We start from the raw sequence: 21,077 nt of genomic DNA, 5'->3' as shown, positions 1-21,077 counted from the left end.
GGATGATGCAGTGTGTCCTCTCCTTCCTCTCCCCTCAGTTGAGTGCCGGATCCCCCTGTAGCTGCGAGGTCGGCCCCGGAGGAACCAAGAAGAAGAAATCTAAGAACCTGTGAGTATTCAAATCATATATGGATATGTCCATAGTGTTCCATGTATGTTGTCCCGTTGTGTGTTTGCTCATTTAGAAACCTGTAAGGATTTTCTTCTCAATTACCCTGGTGCAACATTAAGACAATAGATGAAAAACAGAGCATTGCTATTTAGATTTTAAATGCAGACTTTATTTATGTGTGAGAAGGAAAAGCGATTTGAGTGGTAATTCAATGATATGACAACACAGATCTGACAATTAAATGCAGAGTTTCCACTTGGATGTGTCAAAAGAAATGTCCAATCAATGGTAGCCCTAAAGCTTTCCCAGTACTCAAAGTTGGTACGATGCAGTGGACATTTTGGTACATAATCAAGATTAAAGGCTTGATAGACCCTTTATTACTTTATATTTTTCTTCCAAGGAGCTAGACCTCCTTGTTATTTTCTTAAATGATCTTGAGCATTAGTTCTTCAGGCTTTCTGAAGGTCTTTTGAGGTTTTTCCTTAGATGTTGGCTGCATTTTCACTCACCTTCAGTCCAGTCCTTTCAATAACATGACATATTTTCAGAGGAATGTTTTCTGTTTGTTAAACCACCTAATGTTGACCTATGAATTATCAGGATAAACAAGGCACCTAATTCAAGGGATAAACCAGTGTTGCGTCTACTCAGAAAAGACATCTTTAGAAAGAACCAAAGTAACCTTTTGCACAGACACTTGAATTGTTTCCAATTCTTTAGTTAAAATTATAGAAAATGCCAAAAACTGACAGGGATAAATTCATATTTTTGCAGCAACAAGGTGATTTTCATATAGCTACTAGCCAAAATCTTGGCATATCTCAGCAGGTGTAGGACAAACAAAGCAGGCCTAAAGAACAGTATCAGATGAAGAGTATCTGAAAGTCATGCTCAGCAAAGACCTGACGCAGGACCTGAGAGATGCACCTGGCCCTTCAGTTGATCCTTCTACTGTTCATTAAAGCCTCATCAGAACTCATCAGAAGTTGGCCGTCAAGAAGCCATTCTTAAGGAAGCAAAACAGGGAGAAAAGGCTGAAGTATGCCAAATTTTAAGAACTGGGCTGAAAAATCAGTGACAATAGGTTTTATGGAAAGATGAACCAACATTGATCATTTTTAATTCCAACTGTCGTCATTGTATACAAAGGAGGTCAGGAGAGTAGGTGTCTAAAGCCATCTGGGAAACACGGTGGAGGCTCTGTCATGGTTTGGTTTGGGGCTGCATTTCACCCAGTGGTGCTGGAGGTCTTGTCAAAACTGATGGAATAATGAACCCACAAAAGTAAAGTCAGATTTTTATCAGCCATGCAATACCTTATGGAAAAAGTATGGATGGCAACAGCTTAATTTTTCAGCATGGAAATCATCTCAAACGTATTGCTAATGGAGCAAAAATGTACCTGGAAAAAACAATTATCAGTCATGGATTGGTCTCCCCAGAGCCCAGACTTCAACATTATTGAAGCAGTGTGGGATCATCTTGTGAGAGAATTGAACAAAAGGCAGCCAACATACAAAGAGCTTTGAATGTTTTTGAAGAAGCCTGGAGAACTTTTCCTAAAGACTGCTTAAAGAAATGGCAAGAAAGCTTGCAGAAGAGTTTATGCTATGTTGAAGAATAATTGATGTTCAAGCTCAGTAGAATTGTATAAACTCTGTTTTTACCTCATATATTGTACTTCCATGTATGTTTTTCTTTTCCCAAGAATTAAAAAAAAATCAGCACATGGCAACACGTTTTCCAACTCAGCAGAAAAACAGCAAGTATGGCAACCCTCCTGTTCATTCACCAGCCTTTGAATGCTAATGTAATCAACAGAGTGTACAATTTCACACCCCTCTGTAGCATGGAATGTATTAAACAATCCATCAATCCAGTCACACCCTTTGTGTGGCTGGATTGATGGATTGACGACTGAGAGTGTTAGGACAAATACCCAGTAGATGTCGAGTGTCATTTTAAAATTTAATTTAGATGAATTAAGGCAGATAGAAAAACTGTGGATGTACTTCTTGGGTGTAAATGTGACTAATTAATGTTGCACGCATAATATCTACATGTTCACGGACCTGCAAATACAGAAATGTGCTATAGACTTTGAGAGACAAAAGTTAAAGCTCATAGTGTAATGCTGCTCATCTACTGCTTAATGAAGCGGTAAATGAGGTGTATGGAACCATATGCGCGTCTCATATTCTCTTTGAGGTGAGAAGTAAGGTGTACATGTTGGGAATGCACATGGGCGTGAAAGATGTGTGCGCTGAAGGCTCAGCGATTCAGCGGCTGGTCGTTCTCTTTGAAAAGATGAAAGCACATTTCTTACATTGGATACAATAAAACAGTAGCTGTCCTTGAGCCTGTTACTTTTTTGTAGTGTTTAGTTAAAGAGCAGATTAAGTGATTAAAATTCCTCAGCTATTTTTTTCCCAGTGGTCTGGAGTATGTTGCCTGTTTGTCAGCTGTTGCAAACCTATTCAGCTTGTCTTTAATGTTTGAATAAAACAGGCATGAAAAGAATACAATATGGAATAAAATATACTTTTAATGTGAGTATAGATCGGGTGTGCCTATTTTACAATTCAAGACCCCAAACATGGAGCAAACTCATAATACTGAGCAATGTGTGCCTAAACAGATTGGTTGAAAAAAAATGTGATAGCTTGATTGACTGCAGTAGGTACAAAAAACCTTTGTCATCTAATACTACACATGCTGTCTTCTGGCACAGCCAAGGCAAGTGCAAGATTGAAGCGTGGTCTACAGGCCAGTGATAAAGTACAGTAATTTTTTTAATCAATATGTAATGCAGCGCTCTTCATTTATTTGCAGTTCATATTATACTGTAGTATTGCAACGATACATAGAACTAGATCCATGCAGCATATCTCTTAAGTTTGAACTCTTCTACACTGGCCAGCAATCACACTGACATATTAAAGCATCAAGGAAAGTATACAAGGAAAGTAAAAAAAAAAAATGATTACAGTTAAAAAGTAATAATTCTCAAAACGCTGCGATTAATCCAAAAGATTTGTACTTGATTTTTCTCAGATGTAAGGTGGGACATTAGGGCCACATTAAGTAAACAATATTTGTCAAAATGTCAAAATGCGGAGATTAATCTTGCACCAGTCTCTGCTTTTGTCCTTGCTCTAATGTAAGGATGTTGTTCTTCTTGGGTGCCATGGCCTTCAGCTTAAGTGGGTTCATACTGTGTGTGTTAGAGGCTAAGCAAGTAGCATTGCTACTGCATGGTTCTGACACTGTTGAAGGTTGCATGAAAACAAAAGAGTTTTTTGTTCTTAAACTGTATTTCAGTCAGTCACGAAACTCTCTTCTGTCACCATCAGTCGGTAAAATAAGGATGACTCTAAATTTTCAGTGATGCGAGCCTCTTGTTGAATATACAGTTTTCACCCACTTCCAGTCGTTTACCAATATGCCACACTGCAGACCAGTAGCAGGGGAAATATCTACTCATTAATAAGAATTCACCAAAAATCTCTATGCTATAGATTAAAATATGATGCATAAGCATGCTCGAAAGAAATTAAATATCAAATTACTTCGTTTGAAAGTAGGAGACTGATTAATAACATGAGAGCCACTTGAGCGAGTAGATGTAGATTAGTGTAAAGCGGAAAAATTACATCTGACATGGATAAATCATGCCAAGAATTAGCCATTTAAAACTTTAAGAAGGGTCTCTTTGGGCAAGGAACCAGAGAAGAGATGGTTGGGAGTGATGTGCAGCAAGAGGTCTAGATTGCAGCGACTCTGCCTCGCAATTCACAGGACTTCTGCTACTAACGTCTAGGTGCTAGATACCACAGGGGACCTTTAGAGGTCTTACAGAGTCCATGCCTTGGCTGATCAGTGCTGTTTTTGCAGCAATACCAAAGCATATTAGGTAAAGGTGTTCCTAATACTTATGTCTACATATGGCTTATGTATCTATACAGCTTTATCTTTCTTCTTTGAAAAAGCATATTAAATTAGCTTGATCATCATTTATAGTAAAAAAGACACAAATATGGTCTTTCTTCGAATAAGCATTCTTTCTAGCATCTTTATTCCACAGCCGATGGATCACTGCATGGTGACAGCACTTTCAAACCAGTAGCAATAAAATCCATAAATCTGATACATGTTGATAGGTTCAGGATCAGAATACCAAATTGGTAATCCAGCTTCACTTCAAAGAGATGCTAAATGCACACACATGGAAAAGGCACAAAAATGAAGAAAGATACTCAGCAACTGTTATTGGAAAAACAATGCAAATGAGCATCTGGTCATTTCTGCCATTCTGTCTGACTTATGTATAGATTTTACACTGAATATATGCAGTGTTCTCATTAGTATTGCTGGATAGAGATTGGCCGTCACTGAAATATAATACAGATAAAGCGGTTTCCAGCAAAATGATTAGTATCCCTGTAATTGGTGCCAAGGTACAAGTCATTTTTTGTGGTGTGAGAATTGGCCAAGTGTCCACTGACACGCTTGCAAATTTACTGCTGAGATTAACTACTTAAAGTTCCTATTTTTGAAGAACAGTCCAAGTTATGCAGATAATGTATTATTACACTAAACTATATATTTCCGCTTAATAAATCACATCAAAGACCACAAAAAAAGACATTTACATGTCTGGGGCTCTTTTATCGTACATTAAAGTGATGAAACCTCAATTTTCCATTACCCTTGAAACTCTATTTACAGTTTAAAGGTTCCTGCAGTGATAGCTCTACTGCAGTGCTGAATACTTGTTAGTTGTACATGATCAGTCAGTGCTTTGCTGTATGAGTCCTGCTACTGTTATAGCACTCCATACAGCATTGTGGGATTGCACACATTCTTCTTTCTTGTCCACATTTAGTCTATATTAGCCAGTACACAGGACAGCAAGTGTGCAACTGTTTTCTACTATCACGGTTTTTAGGTCCAAGTGACACAGTCTGAGAGGCCACTGTAGCTCCATGCTAAGAGAAAAGAAGTCTTTAAGCAAATTTCTCTGATGCAGCTCGTCACCTTGTACAGAAGACCCTCTTCCATTGTAGTCCAAGTCTCTCAAACCCCAATTGAGGGAATCTGCCTTTAAACAGTCCATGTGGATTGAGTGAGCCCAGGGTCCGCCTTCTCCAGACCCTTAGGGCTATATAAAGCTCCACCAGAGCCTCCCAGGGGTTAGAGGAATGTAATTGCCAAACAGAGCCCTGGACTTTTGACACACACTCACATGCAGTACATACTGCCTTCATGCTGGCACCCATGCTTCACACGATGGTTGATTTCTCAGAGAAATACCTGGAAAGGTAAGAGCAATTGTGTTGGGCGTGTGTGGATTTAACTGCGGTTTGAATGTTGTTAACGAGAATTAGAAACATCAGCAGGGAGATTGAGAAAAGTGTGAGCAGGGGCTGGTTTGAGTCCCACTTGGATTGTTGCTCTTAGGCTGGTAGGAAGCTATCTGACCTCTACATGGATCTCATTTGACAGTCACAATGAGGGAAAAGAATCCCCCGTGAGGCTGAAGGACTGAGACTATTTTGGAGGAAACAGCTTTTACTTCTAACTTGAGGCTGTCCCTTTTTCTTAATATACGCAGCCTGGATTTCAGGAATAGGATTGCTCATGTGGTCTTTGTGGCTAGGAAGGTGAGTTTCTCTGAAATAGAGCTCTTTTTTTAGCCTTGATTGAGGGAGATGGTGGATGTGATGGTGTTATATTTATAGACAAAATTTAGGACAATTCCCTTTTTCATTGTTCTTCTAGGAATATTTAAGGGCTACTTCCTGTTGGTTACGATTCCCATGATTATTATCTTGATGAATGTGGCTTGTGTTTCTGGACACCACTGTTTCGTGAGTGAAGAATCTACAGTGCAAGTGCTTACAATTTCCCCACATAAATCTCAGTTATTTTGACACAACCCTTGACCCATTATAGCGACACACACACACATACACAAACAGGCACTTGTGCCAGCACAGCGCTATTTGTGTGTCATGTCCAGCATCTAGTTCACAGGCAAACGGCCTTGAGTAAACAAGCCTGCGCAAATATGGGCTTAACAAAAGTTTAAGCACAGTTATTATGATAAATGTAGTGAGCGGTATACTGCAATGAAGTGGAGGATTGGATTTGTCTTGTGCTTATATGGTACACTGTGCTCTGCAATATGTCTGTCTACAGCTGTCTCCCCATGTGCTGCAAGAGCCTTTCCCAGAGAGTGCGGCCTACTTTCAAGAACACCAGGAATAGCCAGGGGGGTGCTATTAGTACGACTAATGTGAGCCAAGCAAAGAGGGAATAAAGAGCATGGAAACCTGCAGATAATTGCAGCGCAAAAGACCTCTTGCTCCTTCACTCAAGCACGTAAAAGTGTTCTCTCTCGCAGAGACGCAAGCAGGCGCATGGCGTGTGTACACATTATACCTGCGCCTCACTTTTTGCAGTGGTCACTGTGTTTAATAAAGCAAAAACAGCAGCATAGATATGGAAAAGGACTAAAGGCCGATTTAGAGCTCAAGAGAGGCAGTAAAGAGGAACTTTAAATAGAGAGGTACTCAAGGTCAGAGGCTGTGAGGACTGCGACTGTGTATGTACCATTAACACATAAAGAGCAGAGGTACAAAGAGCAGCGGATAGATAACTGTTCAGCACAGTATTATGGTTAAGTGACTTTTCTCAAGTACAAGAAGACTTTCCATCTCCAGGACTGAACAAAATGATACGTAAAATTATGTAACTGCACTTTCTTCTGCCTTTTTATGTGAGAAGCAGCAGGCTTTGTCAGTATTACAACTGCTTCATGTTTTTATGTTGCTCTTTTATTATTTTTTCTATGTGTGATAATGGTTCAAAGGGGCTTTAACCAGGATGTTTTTCCTTTGTTTGGGTGATTATTTACGTTAATGTGACTGTGAAGAGTCATCCGCACAAATCACTTAATCTAGCTCTGTAAGATAGTGAAAAACAGGACTATGAAAGCCTTTTTGGAAGTGGTGGATGTGGTGTTTACTTCCACTGACCAAATAATCACACAGGCAATTTATTGCATGGCTGCAGCAGCAGAGTTCCTGCAATTACCGAAAGGCATGCACAGAAACGCAGTGCTAATGCACTCCAGGTTGCGTTGATTTAAATAGAGATTTGTAATATGTGTCACTTGTTCCACAGCTGGCATTATGTTTGAGTTTGTTTGTTTGTTTTTTTAAATGGATGGAAAGATCATTTAAGAAGATGATGTAAGCTGCTTGGTGTGCAGTATCCAGTGGCATCCACTTGGTGGCAGCAGAGAAACATACATTTCCTTTCGCTGTTGTGACATCATTGTCACATTATTGACACATGGGCTCAGCTTGTATAAAACCAGACAGAAATACATAAAGCAGCTTTGTGATGGGAAGAGTGAATTTTTCGGCTCTTATAAAACACTCCTTTCTTTTTTCTTTTTCTTTTTTTTTTAAACTCACATGCACTTGCAAGACAGAGCTTTCCTTTATGTTAACACATGCCCAGCTTAAACGTAAATTGCCTCGGGTACAAACTAAATATAGAACCATCTAATAAACCCTGCCCTGATGTTACGAGTTTATTTAACAGCACAAGGTTTTTCTTTTTCTTTCCCAGCAGTAATATCCTTCAGACTCGAGCGGTTCACGAGGATGCCGTGTTAGAGCGCCCTGTACAGCAGTTAAACATCTGGATTTGAGTTTGTTTCATGCAGAGCGCTTGTGCTATTTCAATCATTGGATGAGTCACTTTCTCTTAAAGATATTTCCATTTCCCCGGTTACCTGGCCTGAAAAAAAAGGCTCTCACATGGATTTTTCTAGATCTATATCTCAGCTACAGTGCTTTTTTCATGGAACATTTGCATTTTTCACCATTTTAGCATTAAAGGAAGTATAAAGTAGCAGAAGAGTGATAAACACAGGCCCTTTTAGTTCCTGCTAATTTCACTGTACCAAAGACTGGCTGCATTTCTCCATCAGGGCACTTCTAAGTTCTAAGTTAATGGGAATGCAGCAAAGTAGCCAGAATTTTCATTTGCATCTGATTTTAGACAAGAAGGGCTGGTGCTTATATTTTAAAAAAATATAGGGTTGATTATCTATTCAAGCTGAAATTAATCACTACTAATGCTGTTAGTTTTTCTAACGAGGAAGTTTTTCAACAAGAAATTCTCTGCTGCTCATTTGCTTGAAATCAGAATACTGTGTGCTGTGAAGCAGCTTGTGATCCATTTATTTCCTTCTGCTTATCCAGTCCTGGCTCATGGGAGACTAGAGCCCATCCCAGCTGCAAACTAAAATAAAATTTAAAAAAAATCTAAAACAGGAATATTACCATCTCAAAACATCTTCCAGAAACATAATGAAAGCAAGAAAAACATAAATAAATAAAAGATCTCATCAGCACTTTCTTTTTCAGGTTACAGCTCTTTACAGTTTCATTCTTTCAGGACTATCCCACAAGCACCCCATGTGAAGCCATAAGTCTGAAGAGTGCAAATACTCCTTTTTTGTGGTCACACTCATGTTGATTTTAAAGGAGCGATTAGCATTTTGCCAACCGTTCGTGCACTCATGTGGTTACATGTGTACAGGCATGTTTCTACTTCACCTGTCCTGCAGCCTTTGGGAAAACTCAAATCAGCAGCTAACTTTGTTCTCTGTAGCCGCGGCGCTACTTTTAAGCATTGCAAAAATTCGCCCCCTCATCCCTTCATACACATATACGCAAACACACTGGTAGAGACTTTGAGTTTTCCAACACCTGTCTGGCATGAAAGCTCCAGTGAAGTGGGCAGGAGCTGGCACAGGTGCAGAGGGGTTCTTTGAAATGGTTGTGTGTCTGTTCTTTTATTACTCTCCATGAATATTCACGTGCTATATTTGTGCTAATCCGCAAGTGCCGGGCTCTTCCGTCCTCCTGTGTGTGCATGTTTGAATGATAGCTGTCTATAACTGGAAGCCCTGTTTCTTAATTTGGGGTGTGCATGCTCTCCTGGGGGGGTTGTCAGTTGGCAGGGGGACAGTTTGCAGTGATTAGAGCCAGCCCAGCGCACAACGTTGTGCTGCATTATTAGCAGGCCAGTCAATCCACAGTGGAAATCAAAAGCAGGGACTCAGGAAATGGGTGTTGAGTGAGGTCACATCCCAATGAGGCAGCACGTGCTCCAGGTCAGGAAAAGCCAGGACACGCACCATGGGATTATGGGAATACGCAGAATCCTGCTGGGGGGGCCCATGGGTACAGAGGACTGGTGTACTACCTTATCTGAGACTCGAAGTGGCGCATGCGCAGCAGGGCGTCTCTGTGTGTAAGATGGTTGGAGAAAGGTGAAACAGGTGAGGTGGGCGGTCAGGAGGGTGTTGGGTGCTGCTTCTGGATGAAAGCAGCAGAGCACTTGGGGATGTCACCGTGCGCCTTTGCCCTAGGTCAGTTTTCTCTCAGAAACCCCTCAAGGCACATGGAGAATGGCGTGATGAAACAGAGGAGTGAGGACTGAGTCTCTCTCCTCCTTCTCTGCCACATTCGTTTAGTCCCTGCCGAGGAACCTGCCAGGGACACATCTACAGGAAAGGCTGTTAGAGAAATTAGATTGACACGAGAGGCGCTGACAAGAAGCGGCGAAAAAAGGAAATTGACATCTGCTGCTGGAGAATTCTGTGCCATCACACCAACATATCCGGCTGAAGACTAGAATGTACATAATGCTTACCTCCTTGTTTTCTGGCTTTTGATTGGTTTGCTTTTGTATGGATTGGATTTACAGCACTGTGGAGCTTAATTGCTGATTCCATGCGTTGGATTGTTTCAGTTATGGATTTTGGACTTGGAAACTCAACAAACTTTCTTCCCATGTCTCCTTTTTTGTCTTCCTTCTCTATCCACTTCATTTCATTTTCTTACCCTTCCTTCCTTCCTTCCTTCCTTCACTTCACATCACTTCCTCCTCTCTTCTACCTTTCTTTAACTCAGGGCCAAAGACATGAAGAATCGGCTGGCTTTCCTGCGGAGGAGGAATGAGTCCCCAGGAAGCAACCCAGCCGGGAAGTTAGACAAATCTATGAAGTCAGTCAAGTAAGTGGCCACTTCCTGACAGCGTGTGCTTGTGGGTGTGTGTCAGACGGTTTTCTGGATCTCACCACAACTGGTGATGACCTGGCTCTTGGAAGACAGACATGTGGGCAGAGATGGGAGTGTGCTTGCAGTTTGGCATCAATTAAATGAATGGGAGAGTGTGTGAGTAAGGCTGGCATGCCAGAAGGAAGGATGGCATAATGCAGCTCTTTAAATTCTCTGTGAACTATATTCATCAGTTGAGTAGATTCATATTTATTTGTGTGGATCATTTGGCGTCATTAGGCACAGAAAATATCCATCCCCAATGTCTTCAAGGTATAGCTAATATAACCATAATAATCATAGTTTTTGTGACTTGAAAAAAAAAGTCAGATACTGACATTAAATGTGGCAGTGCATCTTATCTGGTCTGCCTGATTTAAAAAGGAAGTTAATCTGTCTTTGTGTCATTACTTAAAAGACGTAAGAACAAGAAAAAAGTGTAATATGCAACAAAGTTTGTTGGCGAGTCAGATGAGGTAATAGAATATACTATGAAACTAAGATATTGTCCCAAATAAGGCCTGACACGTGGATTGCAGTGGGCTAAGATTGGCCGTTAAAAAGGCATACTTCATTGCAGGATACAAAAAAAAGAAGGAAAAAAAAAAGGATGAGAGGCAGCAGGGGGCAGACAGATACCGATATGAGTAGGAGGTCTTAAACCAGGCAGCGCATCCTCATTGGCTGGCTGAAGCCACTCCCCCCCCCTCCACTGCCTTCCAAGTTGCATTGAATGCAACTATAAAAGCCTCCCCCCACCACTACAGTGGAGCAGACTCATGGCACTCGCTGTTGTGACCATTCATAAGGTAGAACCGAATGTGAGAGACTAGACACAGAGTGGAAGGAAGCAGTGAGAGATAGAGAGATAGAGGAAGTGTCTGCATCTGCATTTCCTCTCACCTGCCCAGCAAAGTTCTGCGGATGGGTCACACAATGAGAAACCTGGCTGAAATGGGCTTGTTAAAGAATCGCTCTGCTTTCATCTGCAGGCCCACCCCAGAGGAAGCGCTCAAATGGGGGGACTCGCTTGATAAGCTGCTGGCTCACAAATGTAAGTGACTGGATTTTTTTTCCTTTCTTCTCTTGACTTTTGTCTCATGTGTTTGACATTCTTGTGTTTTACATTGCAGTTTAGTGCAGCATGGTTTTAGACTCAGAGTGCATTCTTAAGGTGGTGAGGGAAGTAGATGAGCACTGAAACTATGCACTTACTGACATATACATTATGCACACACATACACATTGTTTATGTAAACGTGCAGCTTTCAGCAAGTTTTCCTAATCCCAAAAGACACTGTTCATAATTGAGACAGAATGACAATGTGAGACCAACACAGGCATCCCGCTCTTGTGCTGCTATTCTGAGGTTTTCCACAATTCATCACCCACAATCTGCTCCTGATTCTTTTACAAAAGCCAAAAGCTGACACGACGCCAGCGCTACATCTGCTAGTCATTCGGTTTTGCTGGCCTCTTTATTCGCTCTCTTTTAATTTCCTCTCCTCCACTTCTTACCTCATTCCTGCTTACCAGAATGAGGTAAGAGATGACTGCGTGCATTGGCTCTGCTTATCAGCGTGGGTGATTCATGGGAACGGAAAGGTGCAGACAGGAGCTGTGGGAGGACAAGGTTTCCTGCTATTCTCTCTCCTGGATGCCTTCTTCCTTAAATCATTAACAGGACCAAAACTTTAAAAAAAAAAGACCAAAGTGCCTCATAGTTATTTTTTTCCCCCCTTTTACACTGAAACAGTCACTTCTTTGTTCATTCGCAGCTTGTGCACAGGAACAGCATTGCCATCATGCCCCAAATATTAAGGAATTACAGAGTCACAGGGGTGATGTCACTTAAAAGGCCGTTGAACAGTTGAATGTGCGCTGCTGTATTCAGGTTCTCTTTTTTTTCACGATTCACTTTATTCCAACCACATGACTCAAAAGGCCGTCACCGAGTTATTTTTAGACACTGAAACTCTGAGGAGGGCTTCAGCTTTGAGGTTGCCATGGCACTTTAGTCAACTCTCTCCTTGTTTATTCTCCTCCTTCCCCTCCCACCCCTCTGCTTTCCCCTCAGATGGTCTGGCAGCATTCAGAGCTTTCCTGCGCACAGAGTTCAGCGAGGAGAATCTGGAATTTTGGCTAGCATGCGAGGAATACAAGAAGATCAAGTCGCAGTCCAAGATGGCCTCAAAAGCCAAGAAAATATTTGCAGAATACATCGCTATCCAGTCTTGTAAAGAGGTGAGTGAGAATGAACGCAGCCTGTGTTGATCCTGGAAAAAAGGGCTTGAAAACGGTAAAGGAGACATGCATTTATTCCTGGACTTATTCTCACTTATTTTGGCTCTGCAGGTAAATCTGGATTCATACACTAGAGATCACACTAAGGACAACCTGCAGAATGTGACACGCTCCTGCTTTGACCTAGCTCAGAGGCGGATATACGGGCTGATGGAGAAGGACTCATACCCCAGATTCCTGCGCTCTGAACTCTACTTGGACTTAATCAACCAAAAAAAGCCTAGCTCCACTTCAACTTCATCTTCGTCATAAGAGACTAGAAAAAAAAAGAAGATGAAGAGAAGAGAAAGATGATGAGAGTAAAAAAGAGGCCAGACTTGAAAAGTTATACGTAGAGTGGGTGGGATGTGCGCTTCTTTGTCTGCCTTTATTTTTTATTTTCGTCTTTCAGTCTGTTCATTATTTGCTGTTGTGGTGTGAGAGGTCACGGCAAACTTATGGCACTGCAAAGGAATGTAGTTTACATAGTTATGGGTGGATGAGTGGATGGATGGATGCAGACGCCCATGAGCAAGGGCTGGAGCAGGAGCTGGACGCTTGTCTCATCACTGATTTTCGTTCTCCTTTTTTCATTCATATTGTCAGCAAAGAAAAAAATCCATTTGTTTGTGTTTTTGTCCAGTTGTACTGGAGTAAAGGAGGAGTTGCATCATAAAAAAAAGAAATCCCTGCGACACGAAGACAGTCCGGTACTGTTTTATCACTTTTCCACCCCCTTCCTTTATTTCCTTTGAGACTTCCCTCCTTTGCTCCATCACGTCTCTCTCTGTGAAGCAACTTCAAAGCTGTCGGTACGACGCGACGTCCTCTTCCTTCACGTTCTCTCATCAGACTCTGTGACGGAGGAGGAAAAATCAAGCTGATGTCTGAATGAAAAGCCACCGGCTGCTCTGGTTTCACACGCATCTGTTTAAACCCTGCTTCCGCTCGAAGCTTCTATAAATGGCTTTCACCTTAGTTCGTTCATAAGACTGTGGAAAGACGACGTGAGTGTTCAGCACAAAGACAAAGACGGGCAAAGAACACGACACATAAGTAGTAAAAGGACTGGAGCTGTGACGAAACGCAAATATGTGTCTCTCTCACATGAAAAGACATTAAAATCTACAAACACACAAAAAAAAAACAAGACGACTTGCTTCCCGTCTCCATAGACTGTTTACGACAAGGAAGGAAAATCCAAGAGGAAGAAGATTAAAAACATCTCCTTTAACATTGTAGCTCATTTTGGACTAATCAAGGAACCATTCTCAGGACATTGCTATGACAGGTTACTGCTTAGTTTATGTGCTTTTCTGTTTCTGTTTTTATACACGGTTTTTTTACATGCTTTAGGGTTCCAACATGCACTCCCCCGTTCATACTGAGCAATACACGAGAGGTTGCTCGTTTCACAGAGGAAAAAAAAAGCTTCACATGTACAAAGGTTTGCTATTTATTTAGATTAACTTGCTGGATGCTTCTGCAGACTCCCTCACGTCCTCCAAAGCACTCAGCTGAAAGCTCTCACTGTTCTATTTAACCACCAAACAGGTCCAGTGCTGTCCTGAACTTTTAAGTGCAATATTTTATTGTTTCTTTTTATTTTTTATTTTATTTTAATATGATATTTGGTTTGTTTCTTTGGTCATTTTTTAAATGGGGAAGACGGAACAGCTTGAGCTCTGTATTAACTTTATTTGTTAAGAGAAAAAAAAACTTAGAGCTATAAGGTTGACTTACAGCGTAAACTTTCAAGAAGCATAAGTAGTTTAAGCAAGTGATTCTAACTGTGTGTTAACTCTCCCCTCCCCCCGGCAGCAGGCAGCTGGGGGAGGGGGGCAATATGGTTGTAAATATAATTCTTTAAGAAAAATATGTGATAGCACATTTAAAAAAAATGAAACAAAAAAAAAAACAAAAAAAGCCAAACAAGTCCCTGCTGGTGATGAACGTGGGACCCGGCTGTATCTATGTAAATATGAGAGACTCAAAACTATAAGATGACATGTATTGTTTAAAAAAAATAAAAAAAATTAGGTGAGCGAGAGCACAGTCTGCTCTTTTCCCTGGTCATACACTGCTTGTAAGGAGTATCATTATCACTGTTTACAATTCAAAATGCATCTCCGATAATAGCAAGTGAAAACAGTAGAGTACATTTGGTGTCATTGCTAATGATAAATAAACCAACCAACTGATGACATAAGATGTCTCTTGTCTGTGGATTCTTTTTCTTTTTTATGTTATTTTGTTTTAATGCCTATCTGTGTTGGTCACAAACATGCTGAGATGTGATGTGATGTGCTTTCAGGTGGTCTGTGAGCTCCCGCACACACTCCTAGAGAAACAAAACACATGCATTAAGCATGAAGTTGCCCGAAGGAAGTGTTGACATTTTGGAAAGTGCATTCATTTGCCTTTTTGAAGCTAGTCTCAGCACATAATTATATTAGGTGAGCAAAAAAACTGGATGACATTTAGTCTGGCTTAGTCCAAGCACACACCAGACGTCTTTTGAAAGGAAGTTGCAATTTTGGGCAGTTTTTTGTGTTACATTAATTTCTTTCCACACACCTATCAAGCCACAACTTCAGTTTTTGATATGTAACAAGTCTTGAGTGTTTGAACTGAAGGCTCATCCAAGAGGCGATACTACTGATGGAAGTATTTAACCCAGAGTGGGGTTGTCCACTTGGTGGTCCTGAGGGTTTTTGACCCACTATTAAAACCGTGACTGAACTGTGAAAAAAGATGTGGGTCATTATCGATGTGAACATTGAGAAGATAGTTTGAGAGAGGAGTGAAAGAGGTCATCTACGTCCATTGTGAACGACCATCGCTGAACAGAGGTGGTGGCTTTTGACACCAGCTGTCAGCCACCTACAACTCCGACTTCTCAGGCGATTCAACCCCCACTCACCCCTCGTGACCTTAATAACTCACATGACGGCAGGGTGGGAAAGAATTCACTCCTCGGCCACTGTGGCCATAATGACCCACACCTTGTTTAACACCTTTAAAAAAAGATCCTTTTTATTAATTTTTTAGTTTTATAATGAATCTTTAAACTCCCAAATATAAAACAATTAAAACAGACAGTTGTTTTCAAACTTTGCAAACTGTCAAAAAGTGTGGCTTTAGAAAACAATTTGGGACAATGATTGTGAACATTGAGACTTGCCCTGATCCCAGCTGTCTTGTTTTCTACAAAGAGGAGGGTGTAAATGTGACACAGGGTCGAGTGCTGGCTGGGTTTTTGGGCTGGGATGAGAGAAACAGTTGGAGGTCTGTGAGAGTCGTGTGTGTGTGTGTGTTTGTCTGTGTTTTGGGGGGGTGGTTGATCAGTCTGAAGTGGCGTTGGAGACAGTAGTAACAGCAGCTAATCTTCTTTACCAGTTGCCATCTGTTTTGACAGACACAGCTTCTTTTTTCCAAAAGTGCTTCCTCTCTGAAGTGCTTCCCCTTGGCCATCTCTATGTATTCAGAATCTATACTTTTGTTCATTTTCTGTTTTTTTGCTCATCCTTTCTGCCAAACAAAGTTCATACTCAAGAGCTACTTTGCCAATTCTTTTTCCTTCCTTAATGTCATTTGTGTCACTGTTTTTAAATTCAGCTGTCAACTCCAAAACATATCCATCTCACATTTCCTGCCCAGATCCCTCATGTCCCGCAACCATGTCTCTCAGTCTTTCCTCCTCTGCGACAGCCTCTTATCACACCATTCCTGTCAAATGATAACTTGCTACCAGGATATTGCATGACAGCTAGTACAGTTAGTTTCATTTTTTTATATCATTTTTTACTGAACTTTGCTTTTCAGTTTACCAGCAATCATAGGCACACATAAAAAAAAAACTAGAAAAAGAATGATATATAAAATTCCAGTTTCTGACTTTAACTTGCCCGCTTCTTGATTTCTAATTTTTTTCGCTTATATTTGTCATACTTGCATGTTTCAGATCATCAAACTAATTTTAAGAACTACAGGTCTCACCTCCCTCAGTTAAGGTCAGTGTTCATGACTCAACCTGAAGAAAGAGACTGGGAAAAAATGGCATCCGTGGGAAATTTCCCAGGAGAAAACCACTGCTGACCAAAAAGATCACGAAAGGCTCATCTCACATAAACAAAAAACATCTTAATGATCCACAAGACTTGGACTACCATGGATGCAGCCACTCCCAATCAGTTGCCTGGTGGATCCAAATCAGATGGTACTTTCCTGCCTTCATAGTTCCATCTGTTTTGGCAACATCCTAAACTATGACAGAGCCTCCACCAGTCCTTGAACCTGAAAATAGTCAGGTACAAGATCAGACTGGCACTAAGTGAAAAAGCTGCCACTGTCCAAGAAAAAGTTTTGAAAGACTTTCTTTCAAAACCTTGGAGAATTATTGCTCAAGATTACTTTATGAAATTTTTAGCCTGTATTCTTGGAAGCGAAATACTAAGAAATGAGGGGTGACTCAATACTTGTTCACAGTACCGCATCACACAGTAAGTGACAAAAGACGTGAAGCACACCAGTAGGGATGGGTATCGAAAACCGGTTCTTGTTGAGAACCGGTTCCCACTGTTTCAATTCCTTGGAATTGTTTGCCATTTTTGCAAACGATTCCCTTATCGATTCCAGTCGCCCCGAATGACGTCACCACGTTGCGGAGCATCATTTACCTGGCAGGGCGCCTAGGCGGCTCAAACGCTAAAAAGTTTGGTTATACTTTACGAGAACGGATGACAACAGGGCAACTTGCAATACTTGCAAAGTAGATATTTCATTTAAAGGAGGAAACACTACAAATATGCAAAAGCATTTGCTCACAAAACACGCGATAACCTTAAATGAATGTCGTATTTTTAATTCCGCTCCGGACTCGTGAATCTCAACCCAGCAGCAGCGGTAACGTTTGCACGTCCTCTCCCGTTAATGCGGCAGGTAAATAATCAGCTAACAGTGCATATTATGTTAGCGTGATCTGCCTTATTACAAAACCTGCCATTGTGCATTTAGGTGACCATGATGAGACAGACAGTCTGGCTGGCAGTTCTCGCTGCAGTCTACCGGTAGCGTCTCCTTTCAGGCCAGGATAGATGAATGTCTCCGAGCAGTGACTAAGTTTGTGGTAAAAGGCTTGCACCCATTTGCCCCGATTTTCGGTAAGTGAATGTATTTAATTGTAGGGAGGGACATTACTGGATATTCTTGTGTAATTGCTACAGAATAATTTATGTTATACTTTGTTATTGCTACAGAAGAATATTTATTTTATTGTTTTACATTTACAATTTTTTTTTTCCTGGGGACCCTGTGACACCCCATTGAAGAGCCGTAGGCTGTGGATCTCTAAGATCTCACTGTTGGGTTTGTAAGGCCATGTTACTCCTAAATTTCTATCTTGTTCAAAGAGAAGATATAAAACAAAGTTCTAAGCTAATCGACCTGTGTGTTCTCCTTTTTTAAAAAGAATCGATAAGAGAATCGATAAAGAATCGAATCGTTAAACAGGATCGAAAATGGAATCGGAATCGTGAAAATCTTATCAATACCCATCCCTACACACCAGACATATCCATTTATGATTTGAATACTCACAGGTTCTACTTTTGGTTTTTCTGGGGCTGACCTCGCAGCTACAGGGGGAGCTGACGTCTAACCGAGAGGAGAGCAAGAGGAGGACACTGTATAATTCACCCTCCACACAGAAAAAGACTATAGCAAGCTCTAACTACCCTGAATATGCAATGACAACCCAAATGACTTGCTAGCTATCGAGCAAGTAAATGTGTGTCGAGCTAATCTAGAGTGAGGCTAGTTCAGATAACACACACAGCTAGCTTTCTGATGCTTATTCCATAGAAGCATGACACATTCTGGCTAGTTTTGCACAGTACTGCATATTGCTGCTGTAAAAAGTTGGGAATCTCTGTTTAATTTGGTTGATTCAGCCACTCAAGGATGTTTTTGTGACTTGGTTTAAACTTGGATTGCCAATGCCGCTTCAAAAGGCTTTATACACCATTCATAACAGCATTTCCAAGAGTGTTTCCAATTCATACAATTAATGTCAGAAATATTAAAATATATGTTTAACATCATCACTGGGTGAGATATATATATAATATATATTGTATATTCTGCATAGTGAAGAGAAAGCATGTGAACTAAACAGAATCATGACACGCTGTCTTGCTGGATTCAGCGGCAGTTCCCTGCTTGTATCCCATGTATCTGTGCAGCAGTCACAGGGGCTTAAGCCTCGATTAATCCTTAATTCTCAGATCAGCCTATCCTTTCAGCTCTGGCACGTTTGCAAAAGAAACATCAAATCTTCCCTTCTGCCCTCGATGACTCAGCAAACCCGTCAATCCTGGATGCTGTTGAGGGACTTTAATCTGCGTTTATTTGTTCCTTACTCCAATGCGTGCATACTTCAATAAACAAGCCTGTTATGTTAACACCATTAGCCCAAGTCCCAGCAGTTATTTTAGAACGATGATGCAGATACAAAAGAGGTATTCATCCTGCTACATTCACTGCATTTCCTGACCAAATTCTTCAGAGTCAACAACTCTGGAACCCTTTTGGTAGACAGGAACTGTAAAAGCACATGTGGATGGGAGTAGAAAGAGAAGAAACTTTCTTTTTGTCTTTTATATCATTAAACTACATTAAAAGAGTGTCAGTACATTTTCCCTTGTGTCTTATTTAATTTCATCAGAAAGATATGCAATTAGCCTCTGAGGTTTTATCCTTATCAAGCTGTTTTCACATGAACCCGGTTTATTGTCCTAACAAAGCTAATGAGATGGAGAGCAGCGATGTCCACAAGTGAACCAGACAGAAACAAAGATTTAAGGTAACCCCTGGAGGTAAAGAGGAGAAAAGGCAGGTGTTCCACAACAAAACACTTTAAATGATGAATGCTGTGAGTGAAGTAACGCTAATCCTAAATACTCTTCACTAATAGGATTGTAATCAACTGAAAACCCACTGACTTCATCAGATTACAAGCCAGGAAAATCCTACAGACACAGTGTTGTTACCTGAACCTGCTTCTTGAATAGAACATAAGATGTCTACATTTAGACACATCCATAATTACGTCAGTGCCATGAAATGCCGTGTTTTGTTGGTTTTATTAATTTGCTCATCTGGGATAGGCTCCTTGTCCCCTGCTAAGTTGAACTAAGTGGAAAAACACGGATGGATTTCTGTCTCCCAAAAACTGCTTAAACCAAGAGGGAAAAAATTCCCATTCCCCTTTTTTCCTGCTCAGCATTATCATGACTAAAATATGGATGAAGTCCTTTTTTCTTCTTCTTTTTTTTTCTTTTTTTTTTAGCTTACCAGATATTGTATAAAAGGAAGGGGAAGAAATTATGTTTAGAAAAATGTTTCTGGTCCCAGATTAGAATCTGCCAGCTGGTGTCTGCCTGTGTGGGTTGTTTTCAGTAAGGTGGAGCTTTAATCTTTAGAGACAACAATAATTAAAAACAAAAAAACACACAAAAAACCCAAAACAAAACACAGAAGCACCAAACAGAGAGAGTCAAATTAAAATTAATTTTAATACTACCGTTTGGCAAGAACAAGGAAACACAAAGGGACCTTTACATAAACACAGATTGAGACAGAGGGAGGAAATGAATGTGGAAATTCGGAAACAAATAAACACAAATCGCAAACTCAAGTAGAAAGTGAAGCTAAAGGCCAAGGGATCAAACTAAAACTAGAATAGTAAAACCATCTGAACAACCAAAACATTACAACATCTAAAACTAAGATTTCAAAGCATAAAACAAAGGACACAGAACAAAAACTCTTCACTAGGATTAGAATTAATATGAATAGAGAAATATTAATATTGAGGGAGAACACAATGCAAACTTAAAAGAAATACAAGCCCTATAAACATTAATTTGATTTTTGAAATATATCATTCTGATTTCTAACAAGAAGAAAATGCAAACTACTAAGAACCTAAACTAACATTGGTAAGAACCTAGCATTAGTGAAACCAAATAATACAGCAAAAATACAAAACACAAAACCCTGAAGCGAAAGCCAGGGGCCATGACAGTGTGGCTTTTGGCACCACATCATATGACAGCTGGGACAGACTCCAGCCCCCCTGCAAACCTAAACTGGATAGGCAGTTAAGAAAATGGATTGACGAGAGAAGACACCATAATAGCATCTGGTTAATGTGATGCAGTGGATTATGTCATTGGCAAAAGAGCCAGCAAACTAAAGTTAGCAGTGCTCTTTCTAATGTCGATATTTGTTTGGCGGAAGCAGGATGAAAACAGTGTGGATATTTGAATCTCAGATAAGAACTATAGCAGTGGAGCTAATGTGTGCTGCTATTTAAAGTTTGTGGCTTTTACAAGCGTGCAGAGGGTTGCTACCTGCTTAGCATCACCGTAGCGATAGTGTATAGTGACATTACCTTGTATTTATGCAAATACAAATTTGCTTTGATATATATATATATATGTATATATTTTTTTTAAAAATCCCCGCGATTC

At 40.5% G+C, this 21,077-nt stretch overlaps 1 protein-coding gene across 10 annotated transcripts in view; it reads left to right on the top strand.

Moving 5' to 3' along the window:
* Positions 1 to 14,676, top strand: part of rgs3a (regulator of G protein signaling 3a) — a 119,383-nt gene extending 104,707 nt beyond the window's left edge. For 8 of the 10 annotated variants that reach the window (XM_005459492.4, XM_025908953.1, XM_005459491.4 and 5 more), the window contains 5 exons: positions 39 to 109; positions 10,114 to 10,215; positions 11,253 to 11,314; positions 12,338 to 12,504; positions 12,616 to 14,676. In XM_005459492.4, coding sequence (XP_005459549.1) covers positions 39 to 109; positions 10,114 to 10,215; positions 11,253 to 11,314; positions 12,338 to 12,504; positions 12,616 to 12,816 — 603 coding nt within the window. In that variant the 3' untranslated portion in view covers positions 12,817 to 14,676. Of the gene's footprint in view, positions 1 to 38; positions 110 to 5,300; positions 5,437 to 8,659; positions 9,839 to 10,113; positions 10,216 to 11,252; positions 11,315 to 12,337; positions 12,505 to 12,615 lie in introns of those variants that run through there. The other 2 variants (XM_005459497.4, XM_025908954.1) reach the window with 2 other exon arrangements.
* The last annotated feature ends 6,401 nt before the right edge of the window (positions 14,677 to 21,077 follow it).

The sequence above is a fragment of the Oreochromis niloticus genome, linkage group LG7, assembly GCF_001858045.2.
Source record: "Oreochromis niloticus isolate F11D_XX linkage group LG7, O_niloticus_UMD_NMBU, whole genome shotgun sequence".
In the NCBI taxonomy this organism is placed as follows: domain Eukaryota; kingdom Metazoa; phylum Chordata; class Actinopteri; order Cichliformes; family Cichlidae; genus Oreochromis; species Oreochromis niloticus.
This window is presented reverse-complemented; position numbering and strand designations above follow the sequence as displayed.